Source organism: Ilyonectria robusta (assembly GCF_021365365.1).
Source record: "Ilyonectria robusta strain PMI_751 chromosome Unknown BGZ61scaffold_2, whole genome shotgun sequence".
NCBI classification, from domain to species: domain Eukaryota; kingdom Fungi; phylum Ascomycota; class Sordariomycetes; order Hypocreales; family Nectriaceae; genus Ilyonectria; species Ilyonectria robusta.
In genome coordinates, this window is record NW_025764436.1 from 3,367,231 (window position 1) to 3,382,300 (window position 15,070).

Genomic DNA, 15,070 nt, shown 5'->3' on the forward strand with positions numbered 1-15,070 from the left:
GGTCGCGCGATTGGCTGCGGCGTTTATCTTGCATCCCGAACGCGCAAACTCTGTTCAGCTCGGCGCTGTTTCGTGTGATGCCCTCCTCTGTGGCTTGCGAATAAGACCGCTCTAACACCGATGGACTGCAGTACACAGCCTATCTTTGTGGATGTTGATACCAAATCTATTACGAGGGGATGGATTCGCCGTGATTACGATTGACGTGATTGCGATTGAGAGAGAATACGGACCGGAATACGTTGCCGTGGTCTCAAGATCGTACCAGTCTCTCTGAGTCGTGCGTACCGTGCGTAGGGTCTGGGTCCTCGTGACCGGGGCCTGGCCAGTCAACCTCATACGACCTGGTAGCTTCATGTAAGCTGCCGCTGTGGACGGATATTGGGCAGACATACCCTGCTCTCAATATTGATGCCCCATTTAGAAGCGGCCAGCTCCGCATGCAGCTATGAAGAGATGCGCAGTTCCTCGGGACGACGATGTACGCAATGGGGGAAAACCGTCGCAACCCGTCATCCCCCGCCGCTGATTGGCCCGCGAGAACCTCAAGGAGGGGAACTTGTATGTTTTCGAGACATTCACTTTTGACACACTTCTCAAGGAGATAATCACTAATTGTCTGCTCAACACAATACCCTATTTAAGAGGATTCAGTGCAGCATGCAAATTTGATGCATCTTTAATGCATTATTACGTACAGGGTAACCTACTGCCGAGGAATTTGGCCTCAGATGCAGCGCAGCGGTAAGGATAAAGCACGAGCTCAGGCCGCATCAAGTGCCGATGTGTGTTCCACCTCGATCGCCTTTTCATACGCCGCCATTAAGCCGTGGAACTGCCCTTGCCGATGCCGTGACGGTGGGGTTACAATGTGCACTTTGCAGGTTGGCTTGAGCCCAGTAATAGCGGTATCGATATGACGGTCACGCGCTTGACTGCGACGAGCTCTGCGCGAGACCGTGAATATTCGAGCCTTTGGATGGAGTAGTCTTGAGAGTCACCTCGACCAACTCCCTCCCGTTCATCCGAGACCGCGATTCCATGCCGAGGACCCTGGATGCATACAGGCTCACCTTACCCATCCCATATAGGGCAACCAGAATGTCGGGACCTGGGACGTCCTTAGCGTGGTATAATGTATCTTGGGAACCGTTGTCCCTTTGGTGTTGAGGGGGAAGTGCATTAAATGAGCTGCTGGTGCATGTGGATGGATGTCTTGTGTCACCGCCTGGTTGGTACCAAGCCAAGCCGATTTTCAGCACCGGCGAGGTTTCTCCCACTTTTGGATCCACATACATTGAAAAATGCCAGCTTGGATCGAGTCTACATCCGGAGCCTGGATGAATGAATGCCTTGGCTGGGAAATGATGAGATGTCTTTGGGAGTCTCTTTCAGTCGGTACTCTGACCCGACGCCAGCAGTCCCGTAGCGATTGGTCCACCGCAACCCTAAAAAGTTTTTGGAGAGCAAAACAGCAAACACGTGAAATTTTGGAAACAAACTGCCCCGCGATCGTTGGTAACGACCGACGACTAATTAACGGCCCCTGTGCCCTGTGCCCTGTGGCTCGGCCGCTTGGGCGCCTACAGCACGCAGCGTACTGGAGCACTGAGCACTGGGCGCAGAGCGCGTCCAGCCACTCACAAAAGCCCGCTTTTCTGTTTCCTCCCCCACCATCGAGCCGGCCCCCGCCAACGCCAACCCAACGCCAGCTTCAACTTCAACTTCATCCACCTCCTTGTCGTCACCCGTTTCTCTCTCCCCGCCACCTTCACCCCACTCCGAATATCCTCCGTTGCCCCTTGCCCAGCGAGCGTCACCTACTGCAATCATGGAGGACCAGCTGGTGCAGCTCCTGGCCAACACCCAGCTCCCCGACCAGGCGCCCCGCCAGCAGGCCGAGATCGAGCTCAAGCGCGCCCGCTCCAATCCCGCCTTTCCCCTGTCTCTCGCCAACGTCGCCGCCCACACCTCCATCGATACCAGCATCCGTCAGGCCGCCCTCACTAACCTCCGATTATTCATCGAGAAGAACTGGAGCGCCGAGGAGGATGACAGCGAGCCTCCGATCCCCATCGCCGACGAGAGTCGCGGTCAGCTCAAGCAGACCCTCCTCGACCTCGCCCTGAGCCCTGAGGAGGACCGAAAAGTCAAGATATCCGCTAGGTACGCTATTTGGCGCTGGTATTCCCAAAACATCAAATTGCTTACCGGGTGCCACGTACAGTTACGCCGTTGGCAAGATTGCCATCCATGACTTCCCCGAACAGTGGCCTCACCTCCTCCCCACCGTCCTCGGTGTTATCCCTACCGGCACCGATGCCCAACTCCACGGTGCATTGAGGGTCCTGAATGATATCATCGAAGAGAGCTTGAGCGAAGACCAATTCTTCTCCATGGCTCGTGATATCTCCAAGGGCCTGACCGAAGTCGCCCTCAACGAGAACCGAAAGCCCATGCTGCGAGCCCTGGCCATTTCCATCTTCCGTGGCTGCTTCGATCTGATGAACATGATCAAGGAGGACCATGCTAAAGAGGTTCGCGCTTTTGCGGACGAACTCCTCAAGGAGTGGAACCCCTTCTTCATCACCGTCTTAAAGAGCCGTCTGCCCGATGCCGACCTCACCACTGGCTCCCAGCCCGACAGCTGGAACAGCATCATTGCTCTCAAGCTCCAGGTTGTCAAGACTTTGTTGAGAATCCGTCGTGTTTTCCCCAACCTGCTCCTTCCTCAGAGCACCACCTTCTTCAGCGCGGTGTGGGAGGAACTTACCCTCATGCAGGGCCCTCACGAGGAGCTTTACATTAAGAACGACGCCCAAGGAAGATTGGAGGACTCGGACAGCATTCCTTACACCCTGGATTTCCTTATCCTTGAGGAGCTGGACTTCTTGAACCAGTGCTTCCGAGCACCCCCCGTCCAGGCCGAGCTTGACGGCCAGCTGAACGCTCATGCCTCTGCTCAAGATGTTCCGTGGATGATCGAGATCATGAAGATGCTCGTCGCCTACTCTCGGGTGACCCGAGAGGAGGAGGATCTGTGGGATATCGATTGCTCTTTGTACCTGGCTGAAGAGACCTCTGTCACTGCCAACTACACTGCTCGAACTGCTGCTGGAGACTTGTTGATCAAGATGGGTGAGTGGTTCGACCAGAAGACGATCGATGGGTTGTTTGGCTACACCAAGACGCTCTTCACTGGCGAGGGTGTGTCCTGGCGTAGCCAAGAGTCTGCCCTTTACTTGTTCGTCATGCTGGTTAGTGACTTTCAGGACATGAGTAAGCCCATTCCCGACCCTGTCGCCCACGCATACTTGGAATTGGTTGACTTCGCCATCAACCGACCCGAGGAGCCGCTTCTCCGGGCTCGTGGTTATCTTGTTGCCGGTGTTCTTTGCCGATCTTTTGAGACTCCTCCTTCTCTGCTAGACCGCATTGTCGACTGTATCACCCGCGAAGAGTCAGAGGTTGTCCAGGTCGCGTGCATCAAGGCTGCCGAGGGACTCATCAACTCTGGACGTGTCACCCCTGACCGACAGGTTCCCATCATCACCTCTATCCAGACCTACATGAATGGAAAGGACCCCAGCGATATGGAGGATGCCGACGAGCTTCTCGTTACCCTGGCCGAGGCCCTGCGTGCTGCTATCGGCCTGGAGACAAGAATTGCTCTCTCCAACGATGTGCAGTCCGTGGATCTGCTCTTCCTGCTGGCAAAGCTGGGTGCTAGCAACTTTCAAGTCACCATGCTGGTGTCCGAGGCGTTTGAGGAAATTGTCGGCACTTTGTCCGATCCTGCGTCGTACGCTGCTCTGTGCAGCAAGATTCTGCCTACCCTGACTGGCGCCTTTGACGTTGCTAACCTTACAGAGGACAACCCACTTGTCACCGTGAGAACCCATTTTTAATTGTTGTTGAGCCAAACTGATCAGTCATAGGTTGCAACTGAGCTGCTCGCTGTTTTGGCAGAGCACGGATCGGAGCCTCTGCCTGCTGGATTTGTGGCAGCAACTTTCCCCAAGTTGAACCGCCTTCTCATGGAGTCTACTGAGGGAGAGGTCCTGCGACCAGGTTCCGAGACGGTCAAGTGGATTCTGCAGCACGATCACCAGCAGGTCCTCGCCTGGCAAGACGCCAACGGCCGCTCTGGACTGGAGGTTTGCCTGCACATCATCGACCGACTTCTTGGCCCTTCTATCGAGGACAACTCTGCGTCCGAGGTTGGAGGACTCGCCGCCGAGCTGGTGGAGAAGGCTGGCCAGGAGCGCTTGGGTCCTTTCTTGCCTCAGCTCCTTCAGGCCGTTGCCAACAGGCTGGCTTCTGCACAAGCCGCAGCATTCATTCAGTCCCTCATTCTCGTTTTTGCCCGTCTTTCTCTGGCCGGTGCTAGCGATATCGTCGAGTTTTTGAGCCAAGTCCAGATTCAGGGCGAGAGTGGTCTCCAGGTCGTTCTGGCTAAGTGGCTTGAGAACTCGGTCAACTTTGCTGGCTACGACGAGATCCGGCTGAAGTGAGTAGTTGGAGTCACTGTACTATCTCACTTTACTGACATATTTGTAGCGTGATCGCTCTGTCCAAGCTCTACTCCCTCAACGATCCCCGTCTCGCACAGACTTCAGTCAAGGGTGATCTGATCGTTACCGCCGATGATGGTCTGATTAAGACTCGCTCTCGTGCGAAGCAGAGTATGTGCCCAACACTAGACAACATTCCAACACAAGACTTCGTTTTGAATCAACTCTGCGAACAATATAGACGAGGAGAACAAAAGGCTAACGGAACTACTCGAGTCACAGACCCCGACCAATACACAATCATTCCTGCATCCCTCAAAATCATCAAGGTGCTCATTGAGGAGCTCCTTTCTGCATCTGGTGCTCGGGCTGCCGCCAACGCTGCCGCCGCTGCCGTGGCATCTGCCAACTTCGATGATGATGAGAATGACGACGAGGGCTGGGAGGATGATGATGATACCCTTGACCTGAGCCTCGGCACTACTAAGGCTGATCTCATGTCGTTCATGGAGGGTGGTGGTCAGCGACAGCGAGACGACGAAACCCAGGCATACCTGACGGAATTCTTCATCCGCTGCGCTCGGGAGAATGTGGCCAACTTCCAGGAGTGGTACAACATGCTCACCGAGGATGAGAAGACGAAGCTCAACGAGGTGGCTAACTCGGCCGGGCAATAGGAAGGGCCTGCGGTATCGGGGACCGGGATCCTGATGACGCAGGCATATGCGCAGGGATCTTCCCGGATGAGAAACCTACGGAAGCTGCACTCTTGATGGATTTTCTGCCGTCGCAGCAGAAACCGCCGCCGTGCCGTACTTGGTTAATGGATACCGGGAGGAGAAGAAAGAAATCTAAGACTGTGGGACGCGATCACCTGGCTCTTTGTTATTTTTTCTATCTCCTTTCTGGTGAAAAAAAAGAGTAAATAGACGCGAGCACCACCCAAGAGTCATAATGATTGCCTCTTCGGTCTGCTTTGATGAATGGATGTGGAGTGTAGATGAGTTGGAGCGTGTAATTAATTAGATTACCTGCCTAGCTTCGAAGTTATGAACCTTTTGAATGGCCTACAGCACATATGGGATATCCTTGACCTGATAATTTACAACGTAAGGGCATGACGGGCGGAGCATAAGGAGCCAAAGGCATTGGATGTCATTTATTAATCATTCTGTCATCATGACCTTGTAAGAAGGCCTCCATCATAATCGTACAGCCCCAACTTTTTGCTTCTCAACGTCTACTTAGATAATGTCTCCTCCCCCAAATCCTCCAAAGGGGTTATTGCCCCTACCGCCTCCCGGGCCGGGAAAACGAGGGCCGCCGCCAGGGCCGAGAGGATCCCAACGTGCACCAGGAGGCGCTTGGGGGTCGTAGCCGTAGCCACCGGAACCAGCACCGGGGCCACCAAACAGGGGATCATCAAAGGTCGGATGCATGCCAGATCCGCCACCGGGACGCGGAAGGCCGCCGCCAGTGAAGGAGCCGCGGAGGGGATCGTGGGGGCCCAGGCCTGGCGGGTTCAGGTCGTCGTGGCCTATGTTGAAGGGCGAGCGGCCGGGCATGACGATGCCGCGTGGCGGGCGGTTCATCTCGTACTCGTCCTCGAAGCCGGGAGGCGGGAAGTCGGCGACGGGGTGGGGCCGGGGGCGCGCCATGTCCGGGAGCGGGTTTATGGCTGGCGCCGGGATATTGGCGTCCGGGTCGGGTCCGCGGAAGGGCCGGTTGGGGTCCTGGGCTTCTTGGGCGCGGCGCTCGGAGCGGGCGGTGGCTTCGGCTTCGGCGGTCTCGACGTAGCCTTCGCTTTGGAGCTTGGGAATGAGCTTCTGGATAATGTTGACCTTGAGGTCGTGGAGGATATCTAATCACAGGTCAGTCTGTAAGTTCTTGGAGGGAGAGGGAGGAGGAGCATGACATACTGGCGATGGCTTCCTCCGAGACGAACACGCCCCGGAGCTTGGTAGCTAGATCGCTGCGGTCCTCGCGCTCGCCATTCATGGTGATGCGAATAGGCAGGCCACTAGACTGCACGACATCGCGCACCGTCCGCTCGAAGCGGTGGATCCTCTCGTCGCCGACGGCGAGACCGCGGACTTCGACCTTGCCGCCCATGCGATCCACGCGGATGACAAAGGTCATGGCTGATTGCTTGTGGGAGTATACGAAGCTCAAGGACCCAAAGCCCGTGTTCCATTGGGGCGGGAGGCGCGGAGCGAGGGACTGGCATTCGGCTGCAGCAGGTCAGTTAGACGAGAGCGGGGGAGAGCGGGGATGAAGGGCAAGGCGCAAGGAGACGCACCGAGTTTCTTGTCTTCGTCGAAGCCCTGAAGCTTGAAACCTAGTGCTGCCATATAGGCATGGATGAGCAGGGCGATAGCTTCGTACGACGAAGCTAGGTCGGACGAGTCGTCGCCGGCGGGATGTGTAGGGAGGGCGTCGGCCATGCCGCCCAGGATGGCGGCGGTGCTGAGGGGAGCGGCCATGGGTGTAGCTTTTGCGCTGCGGCTGTGAAGTATCTGCGTGTGTTTCGTTGCGAGAGAAGCTAAGTTTGTTGGAGAATGGCGGTTCACGGCGTGGGATGTTGGAGCGAAGATAAAGAATGGAAGTGGAGGGGCTGCGTCATGAGCTTTGGGTGCCTCCTCAGCCCTATATGTGGAGTTTGGGAGCTCGCGGGGCAGTGCACAGCTGCCTTGGAGTCAATGGGAGCCTGGTGGTGATGATGCAAGACAACATGCGTTTTTGTTGAAGAATCGAGACTGCAAATCTGGGTATTCAATTTCTAAGCTGATGAAAGGTGACGGCATTGGAATGCATCAAAGTTGGTTGCAGTGAAGATACGTCATCGTCATCAACGTTCTGGTCGGCACTGTCACTGCCATTAGAGTTGAGAGCCGCTCAGACGCCATTGCAAGCACGTGACATCGCGTCACACTCTACGCGTGCCAGCCACGTCTTGTCCAATCCATCCTCCCTCCAAACCACCACGATTCTCCCTCTTGGCCACCATCTCCAGCCTCACCACCCTCGTCGCCTCTCCAACTCTCCCATGTCAACACCACCGCAACCGCCAAACCCTCCCGAAGGCGCCTCCCTGCCCTCCACCGAAGCCGCCACGCTCCTCTCCTCCTTCACGACCTTCCTCACCCTCGCCCTGCACTCGCTGCTCTTCCACCGCGGCCTCTACCCGCGCACGACCTTCCTGACCGCCCGCGCCTTCAACCTGCCCGTGAGCCAGTCGCGCCACCCGGGCCTCTGCGCGTGGATCAACGATGCCGTGGCTGCCATCACGGTGCAGCTGCAAAAGGGCACCGTGCGGCGCATCGCCGTGGCTATGCATGCGCCCAAGACGTTCGAGGTGCGGGAGCGCTGGGTGTTTGCCGTCGAGGCGTTCCCCGCATGGGGCGAGGTCCCTGAAGAGGAGGATCCTGAGGGCGAGGACAATGGCGCCGTCGACTTCGAGGCCGAGGAGCAGGAGGTCATCAACTGGACCGACGTCAACGAGGCGCTCCGGGGAGCCCTCCGGCGCATTGCCTACGCGGGGGAGATGATGCCTCCGCTTCCCGAGGGCAGTACATTTACGCTCGCCGTTGAGCTCCGCGATGAAGCCCCCGCGCCCATAGGAGTATGATCCCAGCTCTCGCCCAGTCTGCGTCCCGTGTTAACTGGTCCCTGCAGCATCCTCAACATTGGATCCCTTCCCAACCCAACCTCCAACCTCCATCCGAAACCTCACGGAACCAGGGCTCCTCCCTTGGCGGCACCACCACCACTCCCGTCCGCTCCGTCCGAGCTGGCCCGCTCTTCTTCGAGTGTTGGGTAGAGCAGGGTCCAACTCCTCCATCGTCATGACGCCATCTCCATCTGAAAACTTGCACCCCATCACGCGATACCCCCCCTGCCGAATAGACACAATCCTTCAGCTCGTCATGACACTTCGTATTGTTCTATAATATTCTCTTGCATCCGCATAACATGACATGAGGCCCTCCCTGGACCCAGTTGCCAGACCCGGCCCAAACCGTAACATGCGGCCTTGCTCCAGACTCCCAATTCCCAGAGCCCACCGCGTAATATACAACAACCCAGCCGCCAAAACTAATGAAATCCTCGCTCGGCCTATATAGCTCTTATCGCCTCAGCAGCTTCGCAGGGGACGACTTCACCTACTCCGTCGTCCCTTTGAGAGCCGCGCGCAGACTGACCATCTCCCTCTTCAGTCGCGCATTCTCCTTCTTCATTCGAGCCGTCTCCTCACCCTGATCTCGCAACTTCGTCATCAATTCCTCCTTGTCATCTTTACCCTTGCCCTTCAGCGCCTTGACAATCTTGCCCAGCTCTCCGTTGAACTTTTCATACAGCAGCTCGTTCTCCGCTACTGCTTCCTTGTATAGTTGGTCGATGGCCCGCACTTTGGCTTCGGACGCCTTGACCGTCGTGTCCATGTCATGCTGGATAGCGTCATGCTTCTCCTGCAGCTCCTGCACCTCTGTTGGGATCCGATCCTCGAGTTGTCGCACAGCCGCACCGAGCCGTCGCATGTCGACCGATTGTGAGCCCGGGGGCCGGGTGCTGTTAACGCGAGCCATCTCCTCGCCGATCTTGGACAGTTCCGATCGCAGCGAAGCGTCGACTCCGTCAACTGCCTGCTTCTCCGTCTGGAGGCGCTCGCGAAGCTTCTGGGGAGACTGTAGACGCAGCCTCTGAGTTGTTGCTCGTGTCGGGCTGCCTGGCGTTACTCGTGTCGGGCTGCCTGGTGTTCTCGTTGAGGTGGAGGTCAGACGGCGTGTCGGTGATTCTGGACCAGATGCGAATTGTCGTGTTGGCCGCAGACTAGGGATGTTTGTTGTGGAGAGCGTTCTGGAATGCCTGTGACCCTTGGTATACGACTCCGGCTTAGTGGGTTGCTCAGTTGGCTCGGTGAAATTGGGAAAGGGCTCTGCGACATTTTCTTTCTGGCGTGATATCCGCATGCTCTGCGCCAAAACGGGACTGATTGGTATCTTAGACGGCGTCAGCGCCTTGGGGCTTGCGTTGATCTTCTCGCTGGTCTGCTTGGTGTCCTGCAGTGGCTGGAGAGGGAGGTCGTCGTCGTCGAGTGACGCCGCAGTCATCAGGCTTCGCAGATCCGACAAGGAGCTGCGCCGCTTCTTTCTCGGTGACCGTGGTGGCGGCTCCACGTCAGGCTCGCCAATCGTCTCGAGCATCCGATGCGAGCTGCCCGGCCTCACTTCGTCAAACGCCCCTGCTATGGGCGGACGATCGCGGGAGCCAGGACGGCGCTGGAGCTTCTTTGGTATTGTGTTATCATCGATGGAATGGGATCGGCCAAGGTGTCCCTTTAACGTGCTTGATGCATCGCCAGTAGCGGGGTTTCGATGCTTGCTGAGGGTTCGCCACATCGATGAACGGTCATCCTTGCTGTTCTGTCGCAGAAGGGTGTCGAAGCCGAATTTCCGACGCAGGGACGACGTATTTGACGTCATGGATCCAGTGTATGACTTGCCGCCACGGATCGCTGAGTTGATGGAGTCGTATGTTGCGTGGTCGAGGTTGAAGCTATGGTTCAAACTGGGTTCCTCAAAAATCCGATCACAGTCCTGAACAAGACGGTCCAGCAGGTTAATATAATTCGGCGCCGTCCCATCGTAAACGAGTAGCTCCGCAAAGGCGAGGGTGAGAACGCCTCTGTCGCCGTCATTCCCACAACCTTCGAGTAGATCCGACAACAGCTTGATGAGCGCCGTGAAGGCTCTGCGGTTCTGCGGCGCCATATCGCCGAACAAAAAGTTGACAAAATCCGCAAAGTCTCCCGGAACTCGTTTGTTGACGCGGTCCTGGAGCGTGTCGAGGGACTGCATGGACATGACAGGTCCCATCTGCTCGGCCCAAGCAATACGGAGGAACTTTTCAAACGCCACAAAGATGACCTCGGTGCTCAGCTCCGCGGCCGCCTCAAAGTCATAGGGGCTCTCAATGAGCTTGTTGTACAGCTCGTTCACAGACAACTCATCAGCCATCGAGCGATTCAGCAACGACCGGCCGACAATAAGACCCTTGCGGGACTGGAAGGCGGCGACGTATCCTGTGAATGAGCGCTCCAGCCGCACCAGCGGGTTCTCGGGACGAATCTCCTCTTGAGAGATGCCGTCCCTTCCGCGGATAGAGCCAATAACAGACTGCTGGCTGTTGTTGCGGTGTATTGACGGCACTTGTCGACGGTGCTTGGATTCTGCCGGAGGGGTTTCAGGGGTATGGGTCGAACCTCCAGTCCAGAGGCTCGAGAAGATCTTGACGGGGGATGAGCCCAAGAAAGAGCGAGTCTTCTCGGCTCGTCCTGACAAGGAGAGGTCGTGAAGTGTCTTTGAGTAGTAGGAGACCAGAGCTGCGGTCAGCTGCATGTTAGAAACGTTGTGTTGTGTGCTGAGAAGTTGGATGACTGTTATGATTAGCTTATATCTTGCTTCAAGTCTAAGAAATAGGACCTACCTCGTCGCGACATTGTAGGTAGCAAGTCCTCCAACGCAACATCATCCTGGTACTGCTTCCCATTCAAGCCCACTGTGAGCATCGACACCCGGTTCATGTCATTCGTCGACAGATTGACGACAATCTCAACGCCGTAATGACCGACGGGTGCCCCCTTAGTACCCTTATCATGATCAACCACCACGCGGATCGGGGCAGGCTCCTTGCGGCCCGCGATCAGCTGGTCGGCACCCTCCTGGAAGATGGCAGCATGAATTCCGATGTTGCTGTCGGGCATGCGTACTGATCGGAGCGTCCAGGTCGGGTCTTCACGTTCTGGCTCGGAGAAGCGCGCCTCAACACGAGCCTTGACGATTTCCTCTCCCCACTTGGCGGCGCGGGCCTCGTACGTCTCCTGGAGTAGGAAGCAGCGGGATGTTACGGCCTGGCTGATCTGGTGCTCGCCGGGATGGGCCCCTCTCATCTCTTGGGTCGACGTCATCCAAAAGAGAGTGCCATCCAGAGACTCGGTAAAGCGCACATCGGGCAACGGGTGCCATCCGGTAAAGGCAAATTCGTACGACGCCGGACCGCCCGCCGCGTTGGTCATGGTAATGAGCAAGCCAGCAGCCGACGGCTTCTCGATCTCACGTAGTAGATCGCGCCCAGTCATGTTGCCAGCCATCTTCTTCAGAATAATAACACAGTCGGAGAAGAGCAGAAAAATGCCGGATTTATCTGACTGGTTGACCGAGGCCTGGAATGGAGGAGCCACCTCTGTGAAATCCGCTGATATTATCAGACGTCCCTGCGGTTCCAGATCCTGGGGCCAGGATTCGACCATATTTCGAAGTCGGCTGACAACGTGCGGCTTGTCTGGTAAGGGGTCATCCATGGAGCAAATGTTGGAAATAATATCTCGCGCTTTAAGCATGGGTTGTAGCGCGGGGTGCGTGATGGGGATGCAGCCCACAATCTGGTCAATGAGCAGGCTGTACCGGGGAAGTCGCTGGACGGGCTCGATGAGGATGGAGCGGATAGTCTGTTCGCCGGTCTGGGCGACTCGCTGCTTGAAACTTGACTGCTGGTCGAGGAAGGAGTTGAGGAGAGCTGGGAAATGCTGGCTCGCCTTGATATAATCCTGGTAGCACTCGGTAAACTTGGGAAACCACTCCAGAAACAGCCTTGCCATGGCGAGCGCACCGCTGGGATCTTTTACGCGTCCCAGCTTCGAGCCCAGTAAGCTCACAGTTGGCATCTCCATGTCCTTGGTGGCATCCTCTTCCGTCTCGTCCATGATTTTCCGCAGCTCTTCCATAAAACCCGAGTTCATGGTGAGAATGCCATCGGCTGACTTGGGGAACAGTCTCTCGAGTTCTTCCTCAGATGGGCTGAGGCTGCCGGGCGGTCTCGCCTGAGCGCTGTCGCGGAAGTCGGCTGCGACATGGTGGACCAACTCTCTCAGTTTCGCCACATACCGCTCTTCGGTGTGTACAAGCTCCGCCAGTTTCATGCGCAGCTCAGCCTTTTGGTCCCTGGAAAAGGACTTGCTGCGGTTCAGAGATGTCGGCTTCGAGGGCGCTCGTCGCAGACGGCTCGTGGGTAGAAAGACCGGGTCGCCAAATAGCTTAATGAGGGGTGTGTATCCTCCGTATTGCCGTAGGGTCGGATCCAGGATATCGTCCTCGTCGTCGGGAACCTCCTCCAGATCGGCGGGCTGGAGTGGCACAATGCTACCCGGTGGTAGCACCAAGTCGAGGTCCACATTGCTGATGTGTTGGGTCTGCAGGGCCTCCTGGAGGACATCAATGACTTCGGCGGTGTGGTCGCTGGGGAGCATCGACTTGACGATGTCGGCGGCATGCTGCTCCCCAAACAAGGCCGGCGCACTCCCCGGGCGACGGCTGCGGGTCGGGTACTGGCGTCGCAGGTACGTCTTGACATCGTCAGGCAGCTCGGTGAAGTACTTGAAGAGGCCAAAGGCCAGGGCGCGGTAGACCTCGTCGCCCTGGAACTCGCGGGGCAGGTAGTTGACGACGGAGTAGAAGGGCGAGTTGGGCGAGATGGTGATGCGGGGGAAGCACTGGAAACCGGCCGGGGAGAGGACATGGACCTGGACGCGGGAGCTGTTGAGGGTGTAGTTGGCCGTCGTCGAGGGCCCGTGGAAGATAAGGACGGGGAGGTGGCCCTGCAGCGGATCGGAGGCGTGGTAGAGCGTGACGTGGTCGGGCGACAGCGCCAGCTCTTCGGTGACGCGAACCATGGCGGCGTGGGCGTGAGAGCGAGCGAATGGGCCGGCAGTCAAGCGGCCCAAGGGAATGCGAGATGGTGTTTGGTGGTTTGGTAGTGGTGGTGGTGGACGGCCTCGTCGTCGGTGGCCGCGAGGATCGAGGATCGGGTCGATTCGATTCGATGCGGAGCGGTCGAACGCCGGGGGTGGTGTGCAGCTACAGCAGCGGGTTTGTTGTTTGCCGCGCCCCGCCGTCACTCGCACATACGAAGCAATGCAGCGTGCAACTCAACAAGCCAGGCGAACGCTGTCGAGACGGCGACAGAGCGAGCGAACTGGTGGGAGCGAGGGCAGGCCGGCGTCGCAAAGTAAACAATTGAAAAAGTTGTGGCCGTGTCGGGAGCCAGCCTGCTTGCAAATCCGGCGGCTAGTCCTCCCTTGGGGTAGGTTAGGTTGGCAAGCAAAGGCCGGACCCGGAGCGGCGGACAATTGCAGCCCTGCGAGAGAAACGAAAGACGGAAGGAAGGAAAAAAATATAGATTATGTACAATACAAAAGCGACGGCGCAAAAGGAATTGTCGTCTCGTCTGTGGTCGTCGACTCGTCCGTCTCGTCGGGGTGTGTGGCAAGGAAAAAAGAGGTGTCGGTCGGGGCCGTCTTTCAGGCGCTCGAGGGCGGTTGGCCCAGGTTACAGGTCACTCGCTGTTGTTTTGTTGGATTTGGGCGGCGGTCAGGACGAACAACACAGGCCATGACTGCAGTGCTCCACTGCAGGTGTCCACTGAAGCATCGGGCTGAAAGTTGGGGGCCCCGCTGTCTCTGTACCGGCAGTGGGCGGGCTAGGTACCTCCCGCCACCTAAATTTACCTAAATTAATTTCTAAGCAAACCTGGGACGCGTTCTGTCCTGTGGACGCGTCCCGTCGTTACAGGGCCTCAAACCCCTCCTCCTCCTCCCCCGCTCTGATGTAAACACAAGGGCCCCCAGGGCAATCCCTGCTCCCCGATCATAGTGCAAATCGCTGGAAACTCTCTCTGGACCTCCCCTCGCTTCCCTCTGAAAATCCTTGCGAGGCGTGCTAAATTTAGGGGTCCGCGCCGCCCTCTCACGTGGAGATAAACCCATAAACCCCCACTACGCTCGCGCTACTGACCCTCGCAAAGCCTCCAACGTCAAGCATTGAACCATTGAACCATTCCTGGTTCCAACGACGTCACTCACTCACACCAACTCAAGCTCAGCTTCATTCACGCCTCCATCAAGACCCTTACCTAAATAAAGGCGACTCACACCCCGCGTCGCATCATATCGCACCACGACTGCTCATCATGTCAAGTCAAACTCGTGGCATCCCCGTCCGCCACATCCCCGACGACGCAGGCTACCGCCTCATCGAGCTGCCTCCGGAGCTCGTGAGTCTCCTAGAATCTGATAATGCCCCCGTGTGAGTCTGCTCTCTCTCCTCCACAACCCACAGAGTTCCCCTTTAAGCTAACACTTCTCAGTCTCACCATCGAGGCCTCCGACACCTCTGCGCTCCTCAAAACCCCCAACAAGACCTACGCCCTCCGCCAGAAGAATACCTCCAACGCCCTCATGATTCTCACTCCCTGCGCCACTCCCGATTCCCCCGAGCAAGGCATCGCCATCGTCTCAACCATTCGCGAAACCGTCGAGCTCGAGGTCGTACCCGACAAGGCGCCAGGCGCTGCGAGTGGAGGATTGAAGAATACCGGGAGCAAGGGCAAGTGGCATGAGCGCTTCGGGAAGAACCGATAGATGAAAGAGTTGGCGTTTTGATGGTGGGTTCACAGTTCTACGGGTTTACGGTTCAACAGATATGGGCACATATCAGGGCGTT

General features: G+C 57.2%; 5 protein-coding genes across 5 annotated transcripts; 3 read left to right on the top strand and 2 right to left on the bottom strand.

The window, feature by feature from the left end:
• Positions 1-1,703: 1,703 nt before the first annotated feature.
• Positions 1,704-5,600, top strand: BGZ61DRAFT_411289 (armadillo-type protein). Its single transcript, XM_046243260.1, has 5 exons — positions 1,704-2,166; positions 2,228-3,890; positions 3,939-4,510; positions 4,561-4,685; positions 4,791-5,600. Exons 1-5 carry the CDS (start codon positions 1,832-1,834, stop codon positions 5,189-5,191), a joined length of 3,096 nt encoding a protein of 1,031 aa, XP_046111304.1. The 5' UTR covers positions 1,704-1,831; the 3' UTR covers positions 5,192-5,600.
• A 158-nt stretch (positions 5,601-5,758) lies between these two features.
• Positions 5,759-6,997, bottom strand: BGZ61DRAFT_527454 (PI31 proteasome regulator N-terminal-domain-containing protein; the record flags this gene model as incomplete). Its single annotated transcript, XM_046253108.1, has 3 exons — positions 5,759-6,375; positions 6,434-6,745; positions 6,814-6,997. 3 exons carry the CDS (start codon positions 6,995-6,997, stop codon positions 5,759-5,761), a joined length of 1,113 nt encoding a protein of 370 aa, XP_046111305.1.
• Positions 6,998-7,279: 282 nt separating this feature from the next.
• BGZ61DRAFT_442149 (HORMA domain-containing protein) lies at positions 7,280-8,446 on the top strand. The gene is made up of 2 exons (XM_046244685.1): positions 7,280-8,136; positions 8,190-8,446. Exons 1-2 carry the CDS (start codon positions 7,561-7,563, stop codon positions 8,361-8,363), a joined length of 750 nt encoding a protein of 249 aa, XP_046111306.1. The 5' UTR covers positions 7,280-7,560; the 3' UTR covers positions 8,364-8,446.
• Positions 8,447-8,677: 231 nt separating this feature from the next.
• Positions 8,678-13,242, bottom strand: BGZ61DRAFT_527456 (uncharacterized protein; the record flags this gene model as incomplete). Its single annotated transcript, XM_046253109.1, has 2 exons — positions 8,678-10,950; positions 11,001-13,242. 2 exons carry the CDS (start codon positions 13,240-13,242, stop codon positions 8,678-8,680), a joined length of 4,515 nt encoding a protein of 1,504 aa, XP_046111307.1.
• A 901-nt stretch (positions 13,243-14,143) lies between these two features.
• On the top strand, positions 14,144-15,067 carry BGZ61DRAFT_442153 (uncharacterized protein). Its single transcript, XM_046244686.1, has 3 exons — positions 14,144-14,299; positions 14,373-14,653; positions 14,715-15,067. Exons 2-3 carry the CDS (start codon positions 14,538-14,540, stop codon positions 14,986-14,988), a joined length of 390 nt encoding a protein of 129 aa, XP_046111308.1. The 5' UTR covers positions 14,144-14,299; positions 14,373-14,537; the 3' UTR covers positions 14,989-15,067.
• The last annotated feature ends 3 nt before the right edge of the window (positions 15,068-15,070 follow it).

What these genes read in the sequence shown, in the direction of transcription:
- BGZ61DRAFT_411289 (XM_046243260.1), top strand. Translation starts at nt 1,832, where the DNA reads ATGGAGGACCAGCTGGTGCAGCTCCTGGCCAACACCCAGCTCCCCGAC. An exon ending in AGGACAACCCACTTGTCACC is followed by an intron (nt 3,891 to 3,938) that starts GTGAGAACCCAT and finishes GATCAGTCATAG; the next exon opens with GTTGCAACTGAGCTGCTCGC. An exon ending in TACGACGAGATCCGGCTGAA is followed by an intron (nt 4,511 to 4,560) that starts GTGAGTAGTTGG and finishes ACATATTTGTAG; the next exon opens with CGTGATCGCTCTGTCCAAGC.
- BGZ61DRAFT_442153 (XM_046244686.1), top strand. Translation starts at nt 14,538, where the DNA reads ATGTCAAGTCAAACTCGTGGCATCCCCGTCCGCCACATCCCCGACGAC. An exon ending in GAATCTGATAATGCCCCCGT is followed by an intron (nt 14,654 to 14,714) that starts GTGAGTCTGCTC and finishes AACACTTCTCAG; the next exon opens with TCTCACCATCGAGGCCTCCG.
- BGZ61DRAFT_442149 (XM_046244685.1), top strand. Translation starts at nt 7,561, where the DNA reads ATGTCAACACCACCGCAACCGCCAAACCCTCCCGAAGGCGCCTCCCTG. An exon ending in AAGCCCCCGCGCCCATAGGA is followed by an intron (nt 8,137 to 8,189) that starts GTATGATCCCAG and finishes TGGTCCCTGCAG; the next exon opens with CATCCTCAACATTGGATCCC.